The following is a 17,843-nucleotide window of genomic DNA, read 5'->3' on the forward strand; positions in this document are numbered from 1 at the left end:
ACTGTGACCCCTGGTTCTGGACTTCCCCAACATTGGGAACATTCTTCCTGCATCTAACCTGTCTAACCCCGTCAGAATTTTATATGTTTCTATGAGGTCCCCTCTCATTCTTCTGAACTCCAGTGAATACAAGCCCAGTTGATCCAGTCTTTCTTGATAGGTCAGTCCCGCCATCCCGGGAATCAGTCTGGTGAACCTTCGCTGCACTCCCTCAATAGCAAGAATGTCCTTCCTCAGGTTAGGAGACCAAAACTGTACACAATACTCCAGGTGTGGCCTCACCAATGCCCTGTACAACTGTAGCAACACCTCCCTGCCCCTGTACTCAAATCCCCTTGCTATGAAGGCCAACATGCCATTTGCTTTCTTAACCGCCTGCTGCACCTGCATGCCAACCTTCAATGACTGATGTACCATGACACCCAGGTCTCTTTGCACCTCCCCTTTTCCTAATCTGTCACCATTCAGATAATAGTCTGTCTCTCTGTTTTTACCACCAAAGTGGATAACCTCACATTTATCCACATTATACTTCATCTGCCATGCATTTGCCCACTCACCTAACCTATCCAAGTCGCTCTGCAGCCTCACAGCATCCTCCTCGCAGCTCACACTGCCACCCAACTTAGTGTCATCCGCAAACTTGGAGATACTACACTCAATCCCCTCATCTAAATCATTAATGTACAGTGTAAACAGCTGGGGCCCCAGCACAGAACCCTGCGGTACCCCACTAGTCACTGCCTGCCATTCTGAAAAGTACCCATTTACTCCTACTCTTTGCTTCCTGTCTGACAACCAGTTCTCAATCCATGTCAGTACACTACCCCCAATCCCATGTGCTCTAACTTTGCACATCAATCTCTTGTGTGGGACCTTGTCGAACGCCTTCTGAAAGTCCAAATATACCACATCAACTGGTTCTCCCTTATCCACTCTACTGGAAACATCCTCAAAAAATTCCAGAAGATTTGTCAAGCATGATTTCCCTTTCACAAATCCATGCTGACTTGGACCTATCATGTCACCTCTTTCCAAATGCACTGCTATGACATCCTTAATAATTGATTCCATCATTTTACCCACTACCGATGTCAGGCTGACCGGTCTATAATTCCCTGTTTTCTCTCTCCCTCCTTTTTTAAAAAGTGGGGTTACATTGGCTACCCTCCACTCCATAGGAACTGATCCAGAGTCAATGGAATGTTGGAAAATGACTGTCAACGCATCCACTATTTCCAAGGCCACCTCCTTAAGTACTCTGGGATGCAGTCCATCAGGCCCTGGGGATTTATCGGCCTTCAATCCCATCAATTTCCCCAACACAATTTCCCGGCTAATAAGGATTTCCCTCAGTTCCTCCTCCTTACTAGACCCCCCGACCCCTTTTATAACCGGAAGGTTGTTAGTGTCCTCCTTCGTGAATACCGAACCAAAGTACTTGTTCAATTGGTCCGCCATTTCTTTGTTCCCCGTTATGACTTCCCCTGATTCTGACTGCAGGGGACCTACGTTTGTCTTTACTAACCTTTTTCTCTTTACATATCTATAGAAACTTTTGCAATCCGTCTTAATGTTCCCTGCAAGCTTCTTCTCATACTCCATTTTCCCTGCCCTAATCAAACCCTTTGTCCTCCTCTGCTGAGTTCTAAATTTCTCCCAGTCCCCAGGTTCGCTGCTATTTCTGGCCAATTTGTATGCCACTTCCTTGGCTTTAATACTATCCCTGATTTCCCTTGATAGCCACGGTTGAGCCACCTTCCCTTTTTTATTTCTATGCCAGACAGGAATGTACAATTGTTGTAGTTCATCCATGCGGTCTCTAAATGTCTGCCATTGCCCATCCACAGTCAACCCCTTAAGTATCATTCGCCAATCCATCTCAGCCAATTCACGCCTCATACCTTCAAAGTTAGCCTTCTTTAAGTTCTGGACCATGGTCTCTGAATTAACTGTTTCATTCTCCATCCTAATGCAGAATTCCACCATATTATGGTCACTCTTCCCCAAGGAGGGAGTGAATGTTTAAGGTGGTGGGTGGGGTGTCAATCAAGGAAGCTGCTTTGTCCTGGATAGTGTCAAACTTCTTGTGTGTTGTTGGAGCTGCACTCATCCAGGCAAATGGAGAGTATTCCATCGCACTCCTGACTTGTGCCTTGTAGATGGTGGAAAGGCTTTGGGGAGTCAGATGAGGAGTCACTCGCTGCAGAATACCCAGCCTCTGGCCTTGCTCTATTTGGCAGGCTCTAACTGTGGAAGCATGACAGCATGGCTTGGCTCTGACTACACCCAACATCTACACACACGCAATTCGCAGGCAACCATCGGTAGCAGCATAACGACCATAGCCCAGGGGTTGCCGAGGACATGCGAGGGTTCCCTACCACAATCTCGGGTGAGATCAGCTAACACAGTACAGGTGGGGATTGAACCTAAAACCTTCCTCGTCTGTAGGATCGACGGTGTACTGGGAGGGCCACTGGGAGAGCTCGGTTTTTTAATTTTAAGGGACGTTCTGATGACCGGCGGCTGTAGTAGTCCAACCCATTGTCATTCTAACATGCTGTGCCAGGGAGTGGTGAGTCATGACTTTGTGGCTACAATTTCCCATATACGAAGTCGAGAATTTCAGCTGCAACTCTGTAAAGTGCGAGGCGTTGGAGGGAACATGGGCCAAAGTTCTAAGCTGCCCACTCATGCAGTCAGTTTCAGAGTGGCATCAGAAAACAGGTGGCCCGTCTATCCCCATTTGGTTGGTGATGAATTGTGGGACGGGGGGGCCCAACGATGAATATCCTAGAGAAACAAGGTCCTGGCGACTCACTAATTCAGGGCCGTTTCAAAGCCAGTGGAGATGTGCGAGCATTGCACCTGCGTCTTCAGCATCCTGGTTCTGAAGCCTTCACAGTTTCCAAGCGTAAACTGGTCCTTATGATGTAGAGCGTGAGTCGTGAGTCCGAGCAGTAACTACCTTAGTAACGGCAGCTCCCTCCCTTCTTGGGTGGTTTAGGTGGTAGCTGCCCATTGAAAGGCAGAGTGCTGGTGCTATAGTCCGGCTGACAGGGAGACACAAAATAGCATCAATGCATTAACGATATCTCTAGAATCATGGTACCTAAAGAAACCCATTGGGATTTCACTAAGATTTAATGTCAGAGGGTATTTGATAGGATGCACCAATTAAGGTCAATTATTTCTATAAATGGAAATCTATAGTTCATAGAATCACAGAATCATAGACATTAATGGCACAGATGGAGGCCATTCGGCCTATTGTGCCCACGCCGAACGACAAAGAGCTATCCAGCCTAATGCCACTTTCCAGCTTTTGGTTCATAGCCCTGTAGGTTACGGCACTTGAAGTCCACATCCAAGTACTTCTTAAATGCGATGAGGGTTTCTGCCTCTAGCACCCTTTCAGGCACCCCTTCACCCTGTGGGTGAAAACATTTCCCCTCAAATCCCCTCCAGACCTCCTATCAATCACTTTAAATCTATGCCCAATTAATTTCAGGCAGGGAGGTTTGCTCACAAAAAGGGCTCAATTTTCCCCAGTATTTGCTCTGTTTTTTTTGGAGCAGGCTGCTTTTTCTGGCCTAACTTAAAAATCCCCAGTTTCCCCAATCAATTTGCACCAGCGTAACTGACTTAGTTACGTTTTTTTTTAGGTACTTTTTTTTCTCAAAAGGGGGCCGTTACCAGCCACCCACGCCATTTCTGGCCATTTAGGCAACTTTGGTCAGCTAATAGTTACTCCATTTCTACTTAGGCCAGCGTATGTGGCCACTTGAGAAAACCCTTGCGGAGCATTAAAGAAATCGACGCAGGTAAGGAAATCGGCGCAGGTAAGTGCAGCAGATGCCCGGACAGCAGCAGCAGGAAAGGTAAGAGAGAGGGGGAGAGAGAAAGAGAGGGGGGGGAGGAAAGAGAGGGGGGGGGGGAGAGGAAGAGAGAGGGGGGGGAGAGGAAAGAGAGAGGGGGGGGGAGAGGAAAGAGAGGGGGGGGGGGAGAGGAAAGAGAGAGGGGTGGGGAGAGGAAAGAGAGAGGGGTGGGGGAGGGGGGAGGAAAAAGAGGGGTGGGGGATGGGGGAGGAAAAAGAGGGGTGGGGGGGAAGAGAGGGGTGGGGGGGGAAGAGAGGGGTGGGGGGGGAAGAGAGGGGTGGGGGGGAAGAGAGGGGTGGGGGGGGAAGAGAGGGGTGGGGGGGGAAGAGAGGGGTGGGGGGGAAGAGAGGGGTGGGGGGAAGAGAGGGGTGGGGGGGGAAGAGAGGGGTGGGGGGGGAAGAGAGGGGTGGGGGGGGAAGAGAGGGGTGGGGGGGGAAGAGAGGGGTGGGGGGGGAAGAGAGGGGTGGGGGGGGAGAGAGGGGTGGGGGGGAAGATAGGGGTGGGGGGGGGAAAGAGAGGGGTGGGGGGGGAAAGAGAGGGGTGGGGGGGGGAAGAGAGGGGTGGGGGGGAAGAGAGGGGTGGGGGGAAGAGAGGGGTGGGGGGGAAGAGAGGGGTGGGGGGGGAAGAGAGGGGTGGGGGGGGGGAAGAGAGGGGTGGGGGGGGGAAGAGAGGGGTGGGGGGGGAAGAGAGGGGTGGGGGGGGGGAAAGAGAGGGGTGGGGGGTGAAAGAGAGGGGTGGGGGGGGGGGAAAGAGAGGGGTGGGGGGGGGGAAAGAGAGGGAAGAGAGGGGTGGGGGGGGGGAAAGAGAGGGGTGGGGGGAGGGAAGAGAGGGGTGGGGGGGGAAGAGAGGGGTGGGGGGGAAGAGAGGGGTGGGGGGGGGAAAGAGGGGTGGGGGGAAGAGAGGGGTGGGGGGGGGAAGAGAGGGGTGGGGGGGGGGAAGAGAGGGGTGGGGGGGGGAAGAGAGGGGAGAGGGGTGGGGGGGGAAGAGAGGGGTGGGGGCGGAAGAGAGGGGTGGGGGGGGGGGAGAAGAGAGGGGGGAGAGGGGGAAGCCTTTCGAGTGTAGTTAGGTGCGGGGACCGAGAGGGAGGCGACCACTCAGCCTGGGCTATGGGCGGGAGAACGCACCGGCAAGTCCTTCTGCCAAGGCTAGGGGCGGGTGAGCAGACCAGGAGGCTGAAGACAGCCAAGGTAGGTGGGGGAGTGGGTCAGTTCGGCCCGGGATAGGTGTGGGCCGGCCTGCTGCCTTGCCGGGCCGTTAGGACCAGGCACTGGTCGGTGCAGGCAGCGGGTCGATAGGACCACACACCGGTCGGTGCAGGCAGCGGGGGTGCGGGGTCCTTTTGGCCTGGGATGGCAGCGGCTTCAGTTTCCATCCCAGCCTCAGCCCTTTTTCAGTCTCTAACCTCAGCCCGGCTGAGCGTCCTTCGTTCCCCGAGCAACATCAGATTTTGGCACAGGCCTTAAGCTCCACCCACAAAGCTGAAGGCCATTCTGCGCTGCTCCAAATTCAAAGTTAATTCCGGCGAAATTTGGATTTTTTTTGGCGCATTTGGGCCACTAAAAAAAAATGCATCGTACCTCTTCAACTGCGCCAAAAATCACCCATGTGGAAAATTGAGCCCACTGAATGGAGTCTGCCTGCTTTTCTACCATTTAAATAAATGAATAATTGGTATGATTATCACGATTGTGTGTTTTCTCCCCCTTTTCCCTCTATGTGCTGCACCCAGGCAATCCAATACGCAAAAGTATAATAAGAGGAAACAAGTTACATAAACCTGGAAATTAAGCCGTGCGATAAACACATAGCGTGCTTGTATCAAATTCCTTTGTCCTCTAATTTAATGGAGACGTTAAACTGTTTAAATTAAGGATGCGTCTATTTGTACGAACTGAATTGGCTTTCCAGACCCATTGCTGATTGGTCCCCTTGGAGGATAAGCCACACCCTGAAGTTCCTCTGGAATGTATAACTGGAACTGCCCAGCCCAAGTTCTGAGTGACTTTCCAATTTGTAACTCGAACCATTTTGACTTTAGAAGCCACAGAGAATAGGTCTCGCCAAAAGCCACCAAGTTCCAGCTGAAGTCCCTTACCCCAGCAATCCCTCTCACATCTGAAGACCCTTACCCAAGCGCAAAATTTTTACCTCCCTCCCCCACCCCCGCCACCATCCTCCCATAGATAGGATGTTGTGTGCGGATTGTTAACATGTTTATTGCGTATGAAATAAATAGTGACAGTGTCGTGACTTTTGGATTTCATCCACCCCAACGATGTCCCTTGTAACACACGCACCTAGCTTGCATGCACCAAAAGGTTGGAAGAACATGATCCATCTTCTCTGAGTTCCCTCTCTCCCCTCCGATCCCCACACACCTGTGTCTCTCTCTTCCTCCCATCCCCCCGCCCCTCTTTCCCCAAGCTCTCTCTTCCCCCACCTCCCAAGCTCTTCCCCCCTCCCCCCCAAGCTCTCTCTCTCTGCCCCCTCCCCCCACTAAACAAGGCCTCCCCCAAGCTCTCTCTTCCCCAAGCTCTCTCTCTCACCGCCACCCCCCCTCCCCCTAAGCTCTCTATCCCTGGCGCTATGGGGGGCTCGGGGCTGTGGGGGGCTCGGGGTCCGTGGTCCGCTCGGGGCTGTGGGGGGCTCGGGATTGTGGGGGGGCTTGGGTCTCGGGGCTGTGGGAGGCTTGGGACCCGTGGCCCGCTCAGGGTTGTGGGGGTCTCGCGGGATGCGTTTGGCTGATCAGTGGACACATGCGCAGAAGGGAGACTTAGTACAAATAGTTACTCCGTTAAGGATATGACATGAGTACAGACTCGTTAAACCTCCGAATAACAATATCCCACACAGTTGAATTTCCAGGCTGAAAATAAAATTGACATTTTAAATTTCCACAAAAGCTGACTTTTTGCAGTACAATACCTTCTGGAGGTGGAAAAACCACTTTTTATATTCGCCTGGCTTTGCACAAGAGACCTTCACCGGCTCCATCATATTACCTAAAGATAAGAATTTACATTTGTGAAAAAAATAACAACTTGCATTTATATAGCGCCTTTAACATAGTAAAACGTCCCGGGGCTCTTCACAGGAGCGTTATCAAACAAAATTTGACACAACCGCATAAAGACATATTATTACAGGTGACCAAAAGCTTGGTCAAAGAGGTAGGTTTTAAGGAGAGTCTTAAAGGAGGAAAGTGAGAGATAGGGAGGTGGAAAGGTTTAGGGAGTGAAGTCCAGAGGTTAGGGTCAAGGCAACTGAAGGCACGGCTGCCAATGTTGGAGCGATGAAAATCAGGAATGTGCAAGAGACCAGAGGTCTCGGATACTCTAAGATACCATCATATTTCTCAATCAACTGGAGTTCCACTTTAGCTTGCTGTACATTTTTGCCATGTAAGCCCCAGTCCCAGTACCACCCACGTACCTGCCCACCCACCAATGCAATCCTTATCCAGTAGATCAGGATGAACAAGCCCAGCCAGCTCCATGGATGCTTCAAAGTCCTTCAGCTGACCTGCTTGGAGGTGAGCTTGGAGCTTTGCAGGAGATAGATCGGCAAAACTACTGACCGAGCATGTGGTTTGTTAGTGGACCGATCTCAAGATCACTTTAAAAAGATGTTAATGACACTGAACAGAAAAAATAAAACTGAGCTGGGAAATATTGTACTAGGAGACAAAACCTACTAAACAAGGCCAGTCGCGGTCTAACTGGCACCCCTTTGGCTATGAACCCATGGATTGTGGGCCAGCATATTTGGATTAGGTGACGTGCATCTCTCTTGCATGGGGCATGGTTCTGTCGAGGGACTACCCCGTTTCATTAGCCAAGGAATGTGGACCTAATTTCAAAATATTTCTCCTCAATCAGTCCCAGTGAGCACATGGATTTTGACAAAGGACAAAACACATCAGTAAACGGCATCACCCACACCACTTCCTAGGCACAACCTCCAAGACCAGTCACATGCTAGTCAACCATGGATGAGCCCAACCTGAAATCCATATGTGCACTTTCCAGCACTGGATAACATTCAAGGGCAGGAACGCTGGTTGATATGAGAGGTGCTGTGGCCAATTGTAGTGCTCTAAATGTTGCCCTAGATGTGATGTGGGAGGTTTATACAGGCAGGGATCAGACACGAGACCGTCCTAGACCGTAAGGTTCAGATTGGAGCATGGGCAGGTACAGCAGGAGCGATGAGGTCGGAGCGAAGGAGCGACGAGAGATTGTAGAGCGACGTGATCGGGGCCCAGAAGAGGCAAGGGCCCAGGGGTAGCACAGGCCAGCCCACACTGTGATATGTGTGCACTGAGTTCGTGCAGCAGAGCTGGTCCCCAATCGTCTTGGTTAACCCTTGCCACTGGACCAAGACCTAGCTCTGTCAAGCCCGTGTGGTGGCTGGTGTGCAACAGTCACCGCACATTAAAAAAAAACACACACATGCATCTTCCACCCTTCAACATGTAGTTCGGGATCTGGAATGTCAGGTCCTTCATTGAAACACTTGTGAACTCATCCCTTTTTGATGGAAGCAAGTCATCCTCAATCCGAGGGACTGCCTAAGAAAGAGAAGCGAAAGGCTCAGAAAACCACAAGGCAGGACTGTTACTCACTCAGCTCCTAGTTACAAAGTCATGGGGACTTACAACGTAGACTCATTAGTGAGGTTAGAGATTTCCACCAGATATAATAACATCAAAAGTGTGTTATAATGGAAGGCATAAGAACAGAGTTCACGTAATGAAATGACTGACCTGTAATTTCAAACTCGAGGTGCCCTACACGAGCTGATCTTTCCAAAGCTCTGATGCTTTGAGTAGGAAGTCTGCCCTGTGTGGGACAGAACAACTATTAATCATGCCTTTTTCTTCAGCTCTATCACCCCACAGTTTTATTATGATCAGTAAGTTTATCTTGGCTTCTATGTCCTGGAACATTGGGATCTGACCAAATCACCTTGGCTGATGTCATCAATTTGCTTAAGGAGTAGACAACACAGTGTTCAATACAACAAAGCTGTATTTAGAAAAAAATTACTAAAAATATATATCTTCAACATGGTAGGGTTCTGAAGATGCACACTTGCCATTAATTGCACTTTTTAAAATATGATTTTTCCATATCGCTCTTGAGGGTGTCAATTATTTTTATTATTTGTTCATGGGATGTGGGCGTCGCTGGCAAGGCCGGCATTTACTGCCCATCTCTAATTGCCCTCGAGAAGGTGGTGGTGAGCCACCTTCTTGAACTGCTACAGTCCGTGTGGTGAAGGTGCTCCCACAGTGCTGTTAGGGAGGGAGTTCCAGGATTTTGACCCAGCGACGATGACGGAATGGCAATGTACTTCCAATTCAGGATGGTGTTTAACTTGGAGGGGAACTTGGAGGTGATGGTGCTCCCAGATGCCTGCTGCCTTTGTCCTTCTAGGTGGTAGAGGTCGTGGGTTTGGGATGTGCTACCGAAGAAGCCTTGGTGAGTTTCCGCAGTGTAACTTGTAGATGGTACACACTGCAGCCACGGTACGCCGGTGGTGGAGGGAGTGAATGTTTAAGGTGGTGGATGGACAAAAATAAAGTTCATTGAAGAGGCTCTTGCAGTGATAAGAACTCTGGAGTGTGGCAAATCTGTCAGGGCAGACAATTCTTGACAATTATCAGTCAGGAAAGATGATCAGTGTGGACTAGATTCAAAGCTGGTTCTCAGAGAACAGTCTACTTAAAAGGAAGTAAAGAAAGACCATTTATACAGTGCCTTTCACGACCTTAGGACCTCCTGATCTGCGACCTAACTCCATATACCCTCCTTTGCCCCATATCGCTTAATACCTTTGGTTAACAAAAATCTATCAATCTCAGGTTTAAAATTAACAATTGACCCAGCATCAATTCCCGTTTGGGGAAGAGAGTTCCAACCCTCTATCAGCCTTTGCGTGTCAAAGTGTTTCCTAACTTCACTCCTGAAAGGTCTGGCTCTAATTTTTAGACTATGCCCCCTAGTCCTAGACTCTCCAACCAGCGGGAATAGTTTCTCTCTATCTATCCTGTCTGTTTCCTTGATTTCACTGAATGGAGGAACAGGTTCGAGGCGCTGAGTGGCCTACTCCTGTTCCTACGTTAACATCTTGAAAACTTTGATCAAATTACCCCATAACCTTCTAAGTTCTAGAGAATACACCCCTAATTTGTGTAATCTCTCCTTGTAATCTAACCCTTACAGACAATGAAGTATATTTGAGGTGATCGCACTGTTGTAATGTAGGAAATGCATTGCTTGGCCACTGCAGCTCCAAAATGATTTTACTCCTAAGAAATTCCTCTACTTCTATTTCCCAATTATAAGTACCAAATATCACAATCTATTTCCTGCTATATTTTCAACAACAACAAGTGCAACAATTTACATTTAAAAAGTTTTTTAAAATTGGGAAATATCTCAATGAACTTTGAGGGGTGGGAAGAATAGATAATAGTAATAATGGAACAGTAATAATGCCATAGCAGGAGAGTTAGGAGAAAGCTTGGTTTTGCAACGATTTTAAAAGGCGCGGAGAGAAAAGTGGCGAGGCAAATGGATTCAGGAGGGGAATCTAGAGAGTGGGACTGAGGTGACTGAACGCTTTGTCACCAATGGAGGGGCGAATGGAGGGGAGATAGATAGGTGGCCAGGGTCAGACACCCAGAAGGTATGAAAGGGGATATAAGGCTGGAGGAGATTGCAGTTGCAGAGATAAGGTGGATTGAGGTGACGAGAGATTTGAAGGTGAGGATGTGAATTTAAAATTCAATGCATTAGGGAAAAGGGAGTCAATGTAGGCCAGTGAGGATGGGGTCGATAGGTGAACTGGACTGCTGGGCGAACCGGACTTGGTGCAGGTCAGGTTGCCGCAACACAGTTTTGAACAAGTTGGAGATCATGAAGGGTGGAGGATCAGCAATGGGAGCATTGGAGAAATTGAATGTTGAAGGGACAAAAGTGTGGATAAAGGCTTTGCTCGCAGTAGTGTTAGGTAGGAATGTTGTGGAGATGGAAGTATGTGGTGTTTGTGATCGATAGGATGTGGGCTTTGAAATCCGGCTCTGGGTTGAAGAGGATATCAAGGTTTCACATGGCCTTGTTCAGCCTGATCCTACTGCCAGAGAGGGGGTTTATGTCTGTGGCAACTGCATGGATTGTCTCAGTCTTAGAGATGAAGAAATCTATGAGCTCTTTGAACTTGATATTGGAAGTGTCAGTGGGGGTGGGGGGTGAGTGGGGAGGGGGGGTGGGCAGGGGGGGCGGGTGGGACAAGGGAATGGGATTTGAGAAGGTGGTCTGTCATGGTGACGAGGAGCTATGGGTTGTCCTTGCCCTGCAGGATGAACCTGAAGTATTTCTGCTGCGTGGTGCATGATTTTAAAGTAGGAGCTGACATAAAGGAAACACTTACTTCATACTGAACAGCTGTTTTCTGCTCATCCGTGGAAAGTATAATCAGATCGTCTGAGAATAAGACCATGATTCGCTCTTCAAACATCTGTATAATTTTTTTTAAAGTTAAAAGAGAAGATTAAAGCCGACAAACCGTGTTGATAATAACGAGAAATGGCGTTGACATTTATAATAGTATACGATAAGCAACGTTATTGGAGTACCATAAGATTCTTTTTTTTTATTTGTTCATGGATGTGGGCGTCACTGGCAAGGCCGGCATTTATTGCTCGTCGCTAATTGCCCTCGAGAAGGTGGTGGTGAGCCGCCTTCTTGAATCTTGCAGTCCATGTGGTGAAGGTGCTCCCACAGTGCTGTTAGGGAGGGAGTTCCAGGATTTTGACCCCAGCAACGCTGAAGGAACGGTGATATATTTCCAAGTCAGGATGGTGTGTGACTTGGAGGGGAACTTGGAGGTGGTGGTGTTCCCATGCACCTGCTGCTCTTGCCCTTCTAGGTGGTAGAGGTCGTGGGTTTGGGAGATATTGTCAAAGAAGCTTTGGCGAGTTGCTGCAGTGCATCTTGTAGATGGTACACACTGTTGAGGGGAGGTGTCAAGGAGAGGCCAGGGACTTGCCAACAGGGCTGCACTACAGATCTGTTTTAGCACGGTGTTGGTTGAGGCTGAGGTACCATGCCTCTCAGCTTCAGGCAGTACATGGGACTCCAGTGGGGACTGATTTTTTTCAGAATAGAAGCCATCTATTAGACTTCTGTGTCTTCTTTTCCTTGCTGTTTCACAATAAAATTCAACCAATATACAACAAAAGTAGAATATTCAAAATTACATGACCAATAAAACGCAAAGTAGGAATGGAATAAAACTCAGAGCTGACGGCCACAAAAATGGACAGGACCAAACCAATTACTGTCTGAGATCATCAAGTGTGCAGGAATAGGGATCACCCAATGGAGTGGAGAGTATCTGCAGAATCACTCGAAGCACAGATGTAGGACCAGTCAAGGCCCAAATGGAACAGCCACCAAGGAAGGGAAAAATATAGCCGAAAAACTAAGAAAGCTCCCTCAATAGTTTCATGGGTAAATGAGCTACAGTATGAAGAGGAGGAAGGTCCTAAGTTTGCGTTGCCTCAGCATCCCTGAGCGAAGGAGAAAGGAGAACATCAGTTTGGAGTTCCACCCCTGATACTACATTATTGAGTCCATCCGGCAGGTGCATAGTGTGATAACATCAGATGAGGACAGGACCGCAATTGGCTGTGATTGTCTCCATGGTCAACCCACTATCCAGGCTCACACTTGAATAATGGCCTCTTGACTGGGTACAAGAGAGCTGTGGTGACCGTGGGGAACTGTATTCCAGTAAGAGCCAGTGCCTTCAGGAGGGGAGAAAAATAGACAAAGCGAGAATGGGGACAGAAGCCTTCAAGAAAAAGCATAAGCATAGGGAGTCTCTGGAAGTAACTGAGAGACTGAAGTGTCTTGGAGAGGAAATAATAGGAAAGAAAGAAAGAAAGAAAATGAAAGAACGAGGCAGGATGGATGGAGGGCAGGTCAAAGAATGAGGCAGAGAAAGGTGCAGTCCAGAAAGATTCCTATGTACCTTGCAGCATGGATTTAGTATTTTGGGTGCTACAGAATTCCAGCGTCTTTGTACTTACAGTTCCCGTGTTGTTGATAGAGTGGAGGCTAAACCTCTTTTTTGGGGGAGGGACAGAGAAATAGGAGGCTGAGATAGCTCAGGCGACTCTCATGCATCGAGATAAATGTGTCCTTTTCAGAATGGCAGGAAATGACTAGTGGGGTGCTGCAGGGCTCAGTGCTGGGACCCCAGCTATTTACAATATACATTAATGATTTAAATGAAGGAATTGAGTGTAATATCTCCAAGTTTGCAGATGACACCAAGTTTGCAGATGACACTAAGCTGGGTGGCGGTGTGAGCTGTGAGGAGGATGCTAAGAGGCTGCAGAGTGACTTGGACCAGTTAGGTGAGTGGGCAAATGCATGGCAGATGCAGTATAATGTGGATAAATGTGAGGTTAGGAAAAGGGGAGATGCAACGAGACCTGGGTGTCATGGTACATCAGTCATTGAAAGTTGACATGCAGGTACAGCAGGCGGTGAAGAAGGCAAATGGCATGTTGGCCTTCAGAGCTAGGGGATTTGAGTATAGGAGCAGGAAGGTCTTACTGCAGTTGTACAGGGCCTTGGTGAAGCCTCACCTGGAATATTGTGTTCAGTTTTGGTCTCCTAATCTGAGGAAGGACATTCTTGCCATTGAGGGAGTGCAGCGAAGGTTCACCAGACTGATTCCCGGGATGGCAGGACTGACATATGAGGAGAGACTGGATCGACTGAGCCTGTATTCACTGGAGTTTAGAAGGATGAGAGGGGATCTCATAGAAATATATAAAATTCTGACGATTCTGGACAGGTTAGATGCAGGAAGAATGTTCCCGATGTTGGGAAGTCCAGATCCAGGGGACACAGTTTAAGGATAAGCGGTAAGCCATTTAGGACTGAGATGAGGAAAAAGTTCTTCACTTAGAGAGTTGTTAACCTGTGGAATTCCCTACCGCAGAGAGTTGTTGATGCCAGTTCATTGGATATATTCAAGAGGGAGTTAGATATGGTCTTTACGGCTAAAGGGATCAAGGGATATGGAGAGAAAGCAGGAAAGGGGTACTGAGGGAATGATCAGCCATGATCTTAATGAATGGTGGTGCAGGCTCGAAGGGCTGAATGGTCTACTCCTGCACCTATTTTCTATGTTTCTATGTTTCTATCTCCCAATGGGCAACTACAGAACGACGTTAGCATGGGCTTGGACCTTGGTGCCTGGCTGCCTTTTACCTTTGGTACGGCATAGAAGGCCAAAAATAATAAGCGAGAAATATGAAAAAAGGTTCAACGGGGTGACTGTGGGGGAGGGAACATATAATGAGAGGCAAAAGACATAAATACTACATACACACTTATCACAGTCATGCTAGCTAGACACAACAGGAAATATTTTTATTGTAAAGTTCATGAATTTATGAAGAATAGAAGTATTTACAGTTAGTTCTGTGTTTGATCTTTGACGTCACATTCCATGCTGTGGCCAGTACTTTCCCTCTGTCGTGCGCAATGGCAAAAATCACTCTCAATATAAATGGCTCTGATTTTCATCTATGGCTACCTGGTAATATTCTTTTATATAGTTGCATTGTGTAGACGCAGGAGCTGACATTAAGGCAACGCAGTGCCCCTCCTGTTTGACGTCAAACTTCCAGGCTTCCAGACTCCTAACCTGACAAGGAGAGGGGTCAATTTTTTAATCTGTTTTGTTTTGTCAATTCTGTGCTCAACAAGGTGAGGGGTTTTAGGATGGATGCCAGTTTGGGTGCCCAGCATCATTATCTAGCACTCCCAGATCAGGCATTCAGTTAGATGCAGATTAAAGCTCTTTCTACTTAGCCTCAACCATGTCCCTCAACACTAACTTGTACTGCACCAGTGCGATAGTTTTTTGTTTTCCTGTGACTTCTCGAATTGAGATTGCCAATTTTGTGCCAATTAGTGATGACGGGATCTCTGCGCTCCTCCAATTCTGATCTCAAGCAAATCCCTGATTTTCATCGGTTCACCATTGGCGGCAGCTACCGAGGCCCTAAGCTCTGGAATTCCCTCCCTAAACCTCTCCGGCTCTCTACTTCCCTTTCCTCCTTGAAGAAGATCCTTAAAACCTACCTCACCTGCCTTAATAGCTCCTTATGTGGCTCGGTGTCAAATTTTGTTTGCTAACACTCCTGTGAAGCACCTTGGGACGTTTTACTATGGCAAAGGTGCTACATAAATACACATTGCTGTTGTGTTGACTCAATGCTGTAGCCTTATGCCTGCAGTAACCTGAATTTCTCGTAGGACCCTTACCGCCTGCAGACAGTGCAGTCTTTCACCCTGCCAGTCGTGGCTGAATTTGAATCTTGGTCATGGAAGGAAAAAGCAAATGTCTAACCTATTGCACCCATAGCTACTAACTTAAGGGGAAGCGAGGGTGCAACTGCTTTCCACAAACAATAATGGCCCTGAAATCCCGGCCTCGTCGGGTCCGTGCGGAATTACGTGAGGACCCAGCGAGGCCCCGCAAAAGCCGGTTTTCGGTGCGCAATGCGCATGCGCCGAAAACCAGCTTTTCCAATCTGTCAAGATACCTCTTGACAGATTTTCCACATCCCCACAGCCAGGGCATTCGCACGGGCGAGATTGGCCTATTTGCCCAAGTCTTACCCAGCAAATGTCCTCAAACTCTTGTGCCTGGTAAAAGTAGGCTATCTTTTACCAGCGTAAGAATTTTAAAACACATAAAAATAAAATGTAAAAACACATTTTTATGTTAAAAACCCTGTCCACTAAGGTAACTGTATTTGTAAACCCTATTAAAACACTTTAAAAAAATCCCCCAAAATATATATATTTTCTAAAACATTTCATTAACTTTAATTTCAATGAACGTTAAATATGTGAGGTGATTTAAAAAAATGTTTTATGTTGCGTTTGGGTATTTGGGGGGGGTTCTCATTGACAATAATGGGAGCTCGTACGGAGTTCCCATTATTATCAATGAGAATACTGTACCTTCATTGGTTGTCCAGTGCCATGTGACCCCAGCTTTGCCCTCCGTATCCCTAAGACGTGGATGCACTGCAAAGCGCGGGAAGAGAAGGCCTCAGAACGGAATCACTGGAGGACGCAGGAGCAAAAGGGAGGTGCCGATCTTTTCACTTATTTTCAAGCGAACGCCCGTGGAAGCCCAGAACCGGCATTTCAGGCCCAATGTTGGAGGTGCACATAATTAGCAGTGAATCCAAATCTCGAACAGGCCAGTGAACCTTCCCCACAGCATGAAAACCTTGAATCATCCCAAGCCCCGATAACTGAGTTGATGAAGACTCCCGCTCTGCCCACTACTCTCATCGAGTTTCTTTGCCACTGGCACAACTTCAGTGGAAGATCTGCAAATGTGAGTGGAGCAGCCAGCACCTCCTCCTTGGAGACTTAGAAAGAAAGAACTGCATTTATATAGTGCCTTTCATCACCTCAGGACGTCCCAAAGCACTTTACAGCCAGTGAAATACTTTTGAAGTGTAGTTGCTGTTGGAATGTCGGAAACGCGGCAGCCAATTGAGCCACAAACAGCGATGTGATAATGACCTGGTTTTTTCGTGATTTTGATTAAGGGGTAAATATTGGTCAGGTCACTGGGGATAACTCCCCTGCTCCTAGAAACATAGAAACATAGAAAATAGCTGCAGGAGTAGGCCATTCGGCCCTTCGAGCCTGCACCACCATTCAATGAGTTCATGGCTGAACATGCAACTTCAGTACCCCATTCCTGCTTTCTCGTCATACCCCTTGATCCCCCTAGTAGTAAGGACTACATCTAACTCCTTTTTGAATATATTTAGTGAATTGGCCTCAACAACTTTCTGTGGTAGAGAATTTCACAGATTCACCACTCTCTGGGTGAAGAAGTTTCTCCTCATCTCGGTCCTAAATGGCTTCCCCCTTATCCTTAGACTGTGACCCCTGGTTCTGGACTTCCCCAACATTGGGAACATTCTTCCTGCATCTAGCCTGTCTAAACCCATCAGAATTTTAAACGTTTCTATGAGAACCCCTCCCATTCTTCTGAACTCCAGTGAATACAAGCCCAGTTGATTCAATCTTTCTTGATATGTCTGTCCCACCATCCCAGGGATCAGTCTGGTGAACCTTCGATGCACTCCCTCAATAGCAAGAATGTCCTTCCTCAAGTTAGGAGACCAAAATTGTACACAATACTCCAGGTGTGGCCTCACCAAGGCCCTGTACAACTGTAGTAACACCTCCCAGCCCCTGTACTCAAATCCCTTCGCTATGAAGGCCAACATGCCATTTGATTTCTTAACCGCCTGTTGTACCTGCATGCCAACCTTCAATGACTGATGTACCATGACACCCAGGTCTCGTTGCACCTCTCCTTTTCCTAATCTGTCACCATTCAGATAATAGTCTGTCTCTCTGTTTTTACCACCAAAGTGGATAACCTCACATTTATCCACATTATACTTCATCTGCCATGCATTTGCCCACTCACCTAACCTATTCCAACTCACTCTGCAGCCTCATAGCATCCTCCTCGCAGCTCACACTGCCACCCAACTTAGTGTCATCCGCAAATTTGGAGATACTTCATTTAATCCCCTCGTCTAAATCATTAATGTACAATGTAAACAGCTGGGGCCCCAGCACAGAACCTTGCGGTACCCCACTAGTCACTGCCTGCCATTCTTAAAAGTACCCATTTACTCCTACTCTTTGCTTCCTGGCTGCCAACCAGTTCTCAATCCACGTCAGCACACTACCCCCAATCCCATGTGCTTTAACTTTGCACATTAATCTCTTGTGTGGGACCTTGTCGAAAGCCTTCTGAAAGTCCAAATACAGCACATCAACTGGTTCTCCCTTGTCCACTCTACTGGAAACATCCTCAAAA

The 17,843-nt window shown here is 48.0% G+C and overlaps 1 protein-coding gene across 1 annotated transcript in view; it reads right to left on the reverse strand.

Annotated features, from left to right (window-relative positions):
* Positions 1-1,818: 1,818 nt before the first annotated feature.
* LOC139229323 (probable pleckstrin homology domain-containing family N member 1) overlaps positions 1,819-17,843 on the reverse strand; it is a 46,987-nt gene continuing 30,962 nt past the window's right edge. Inside the window, exons 9-12 of the mRNA XM_070861019.1 lie at positions 11,319-11,405; positions 8,647-8,722; positions 6,807-6,883; positions 1,819-3,056 (exon numbers count right to left, since the gene is read on the reverse strand). Coding sequence (XP_070717120.1) covers positions 2,973-3,056; positions 6,807-6,883; positions 8,647-8,722; positions 11,319-11,405 — 324 coding nt within the window. The 3' untranslated portion in view covers positions 1,819-2,972. The remainder of the gene's footprint in view (positions 3,057-6,806; positions 6,884-8,646; positions 8,723-11,318; positions 11,406-17,843) is intronic.

This window comes from Pristiophorus japonicus, chromosome 18, assembly GCF_044704955.1.
Source record: "Pristiophorus japonicus isolate sPriJap1 chromosome 18, sPriJap1.hap1, whole genome shotgun sequence".
Classification (NCBI taxonomy): domain Eukaryota; kingdom Metazoa; phylum Chordata; class Chondrichthyes; family Pristiophoridae; genus Pristiophorus; species Pristiophorus japonicus.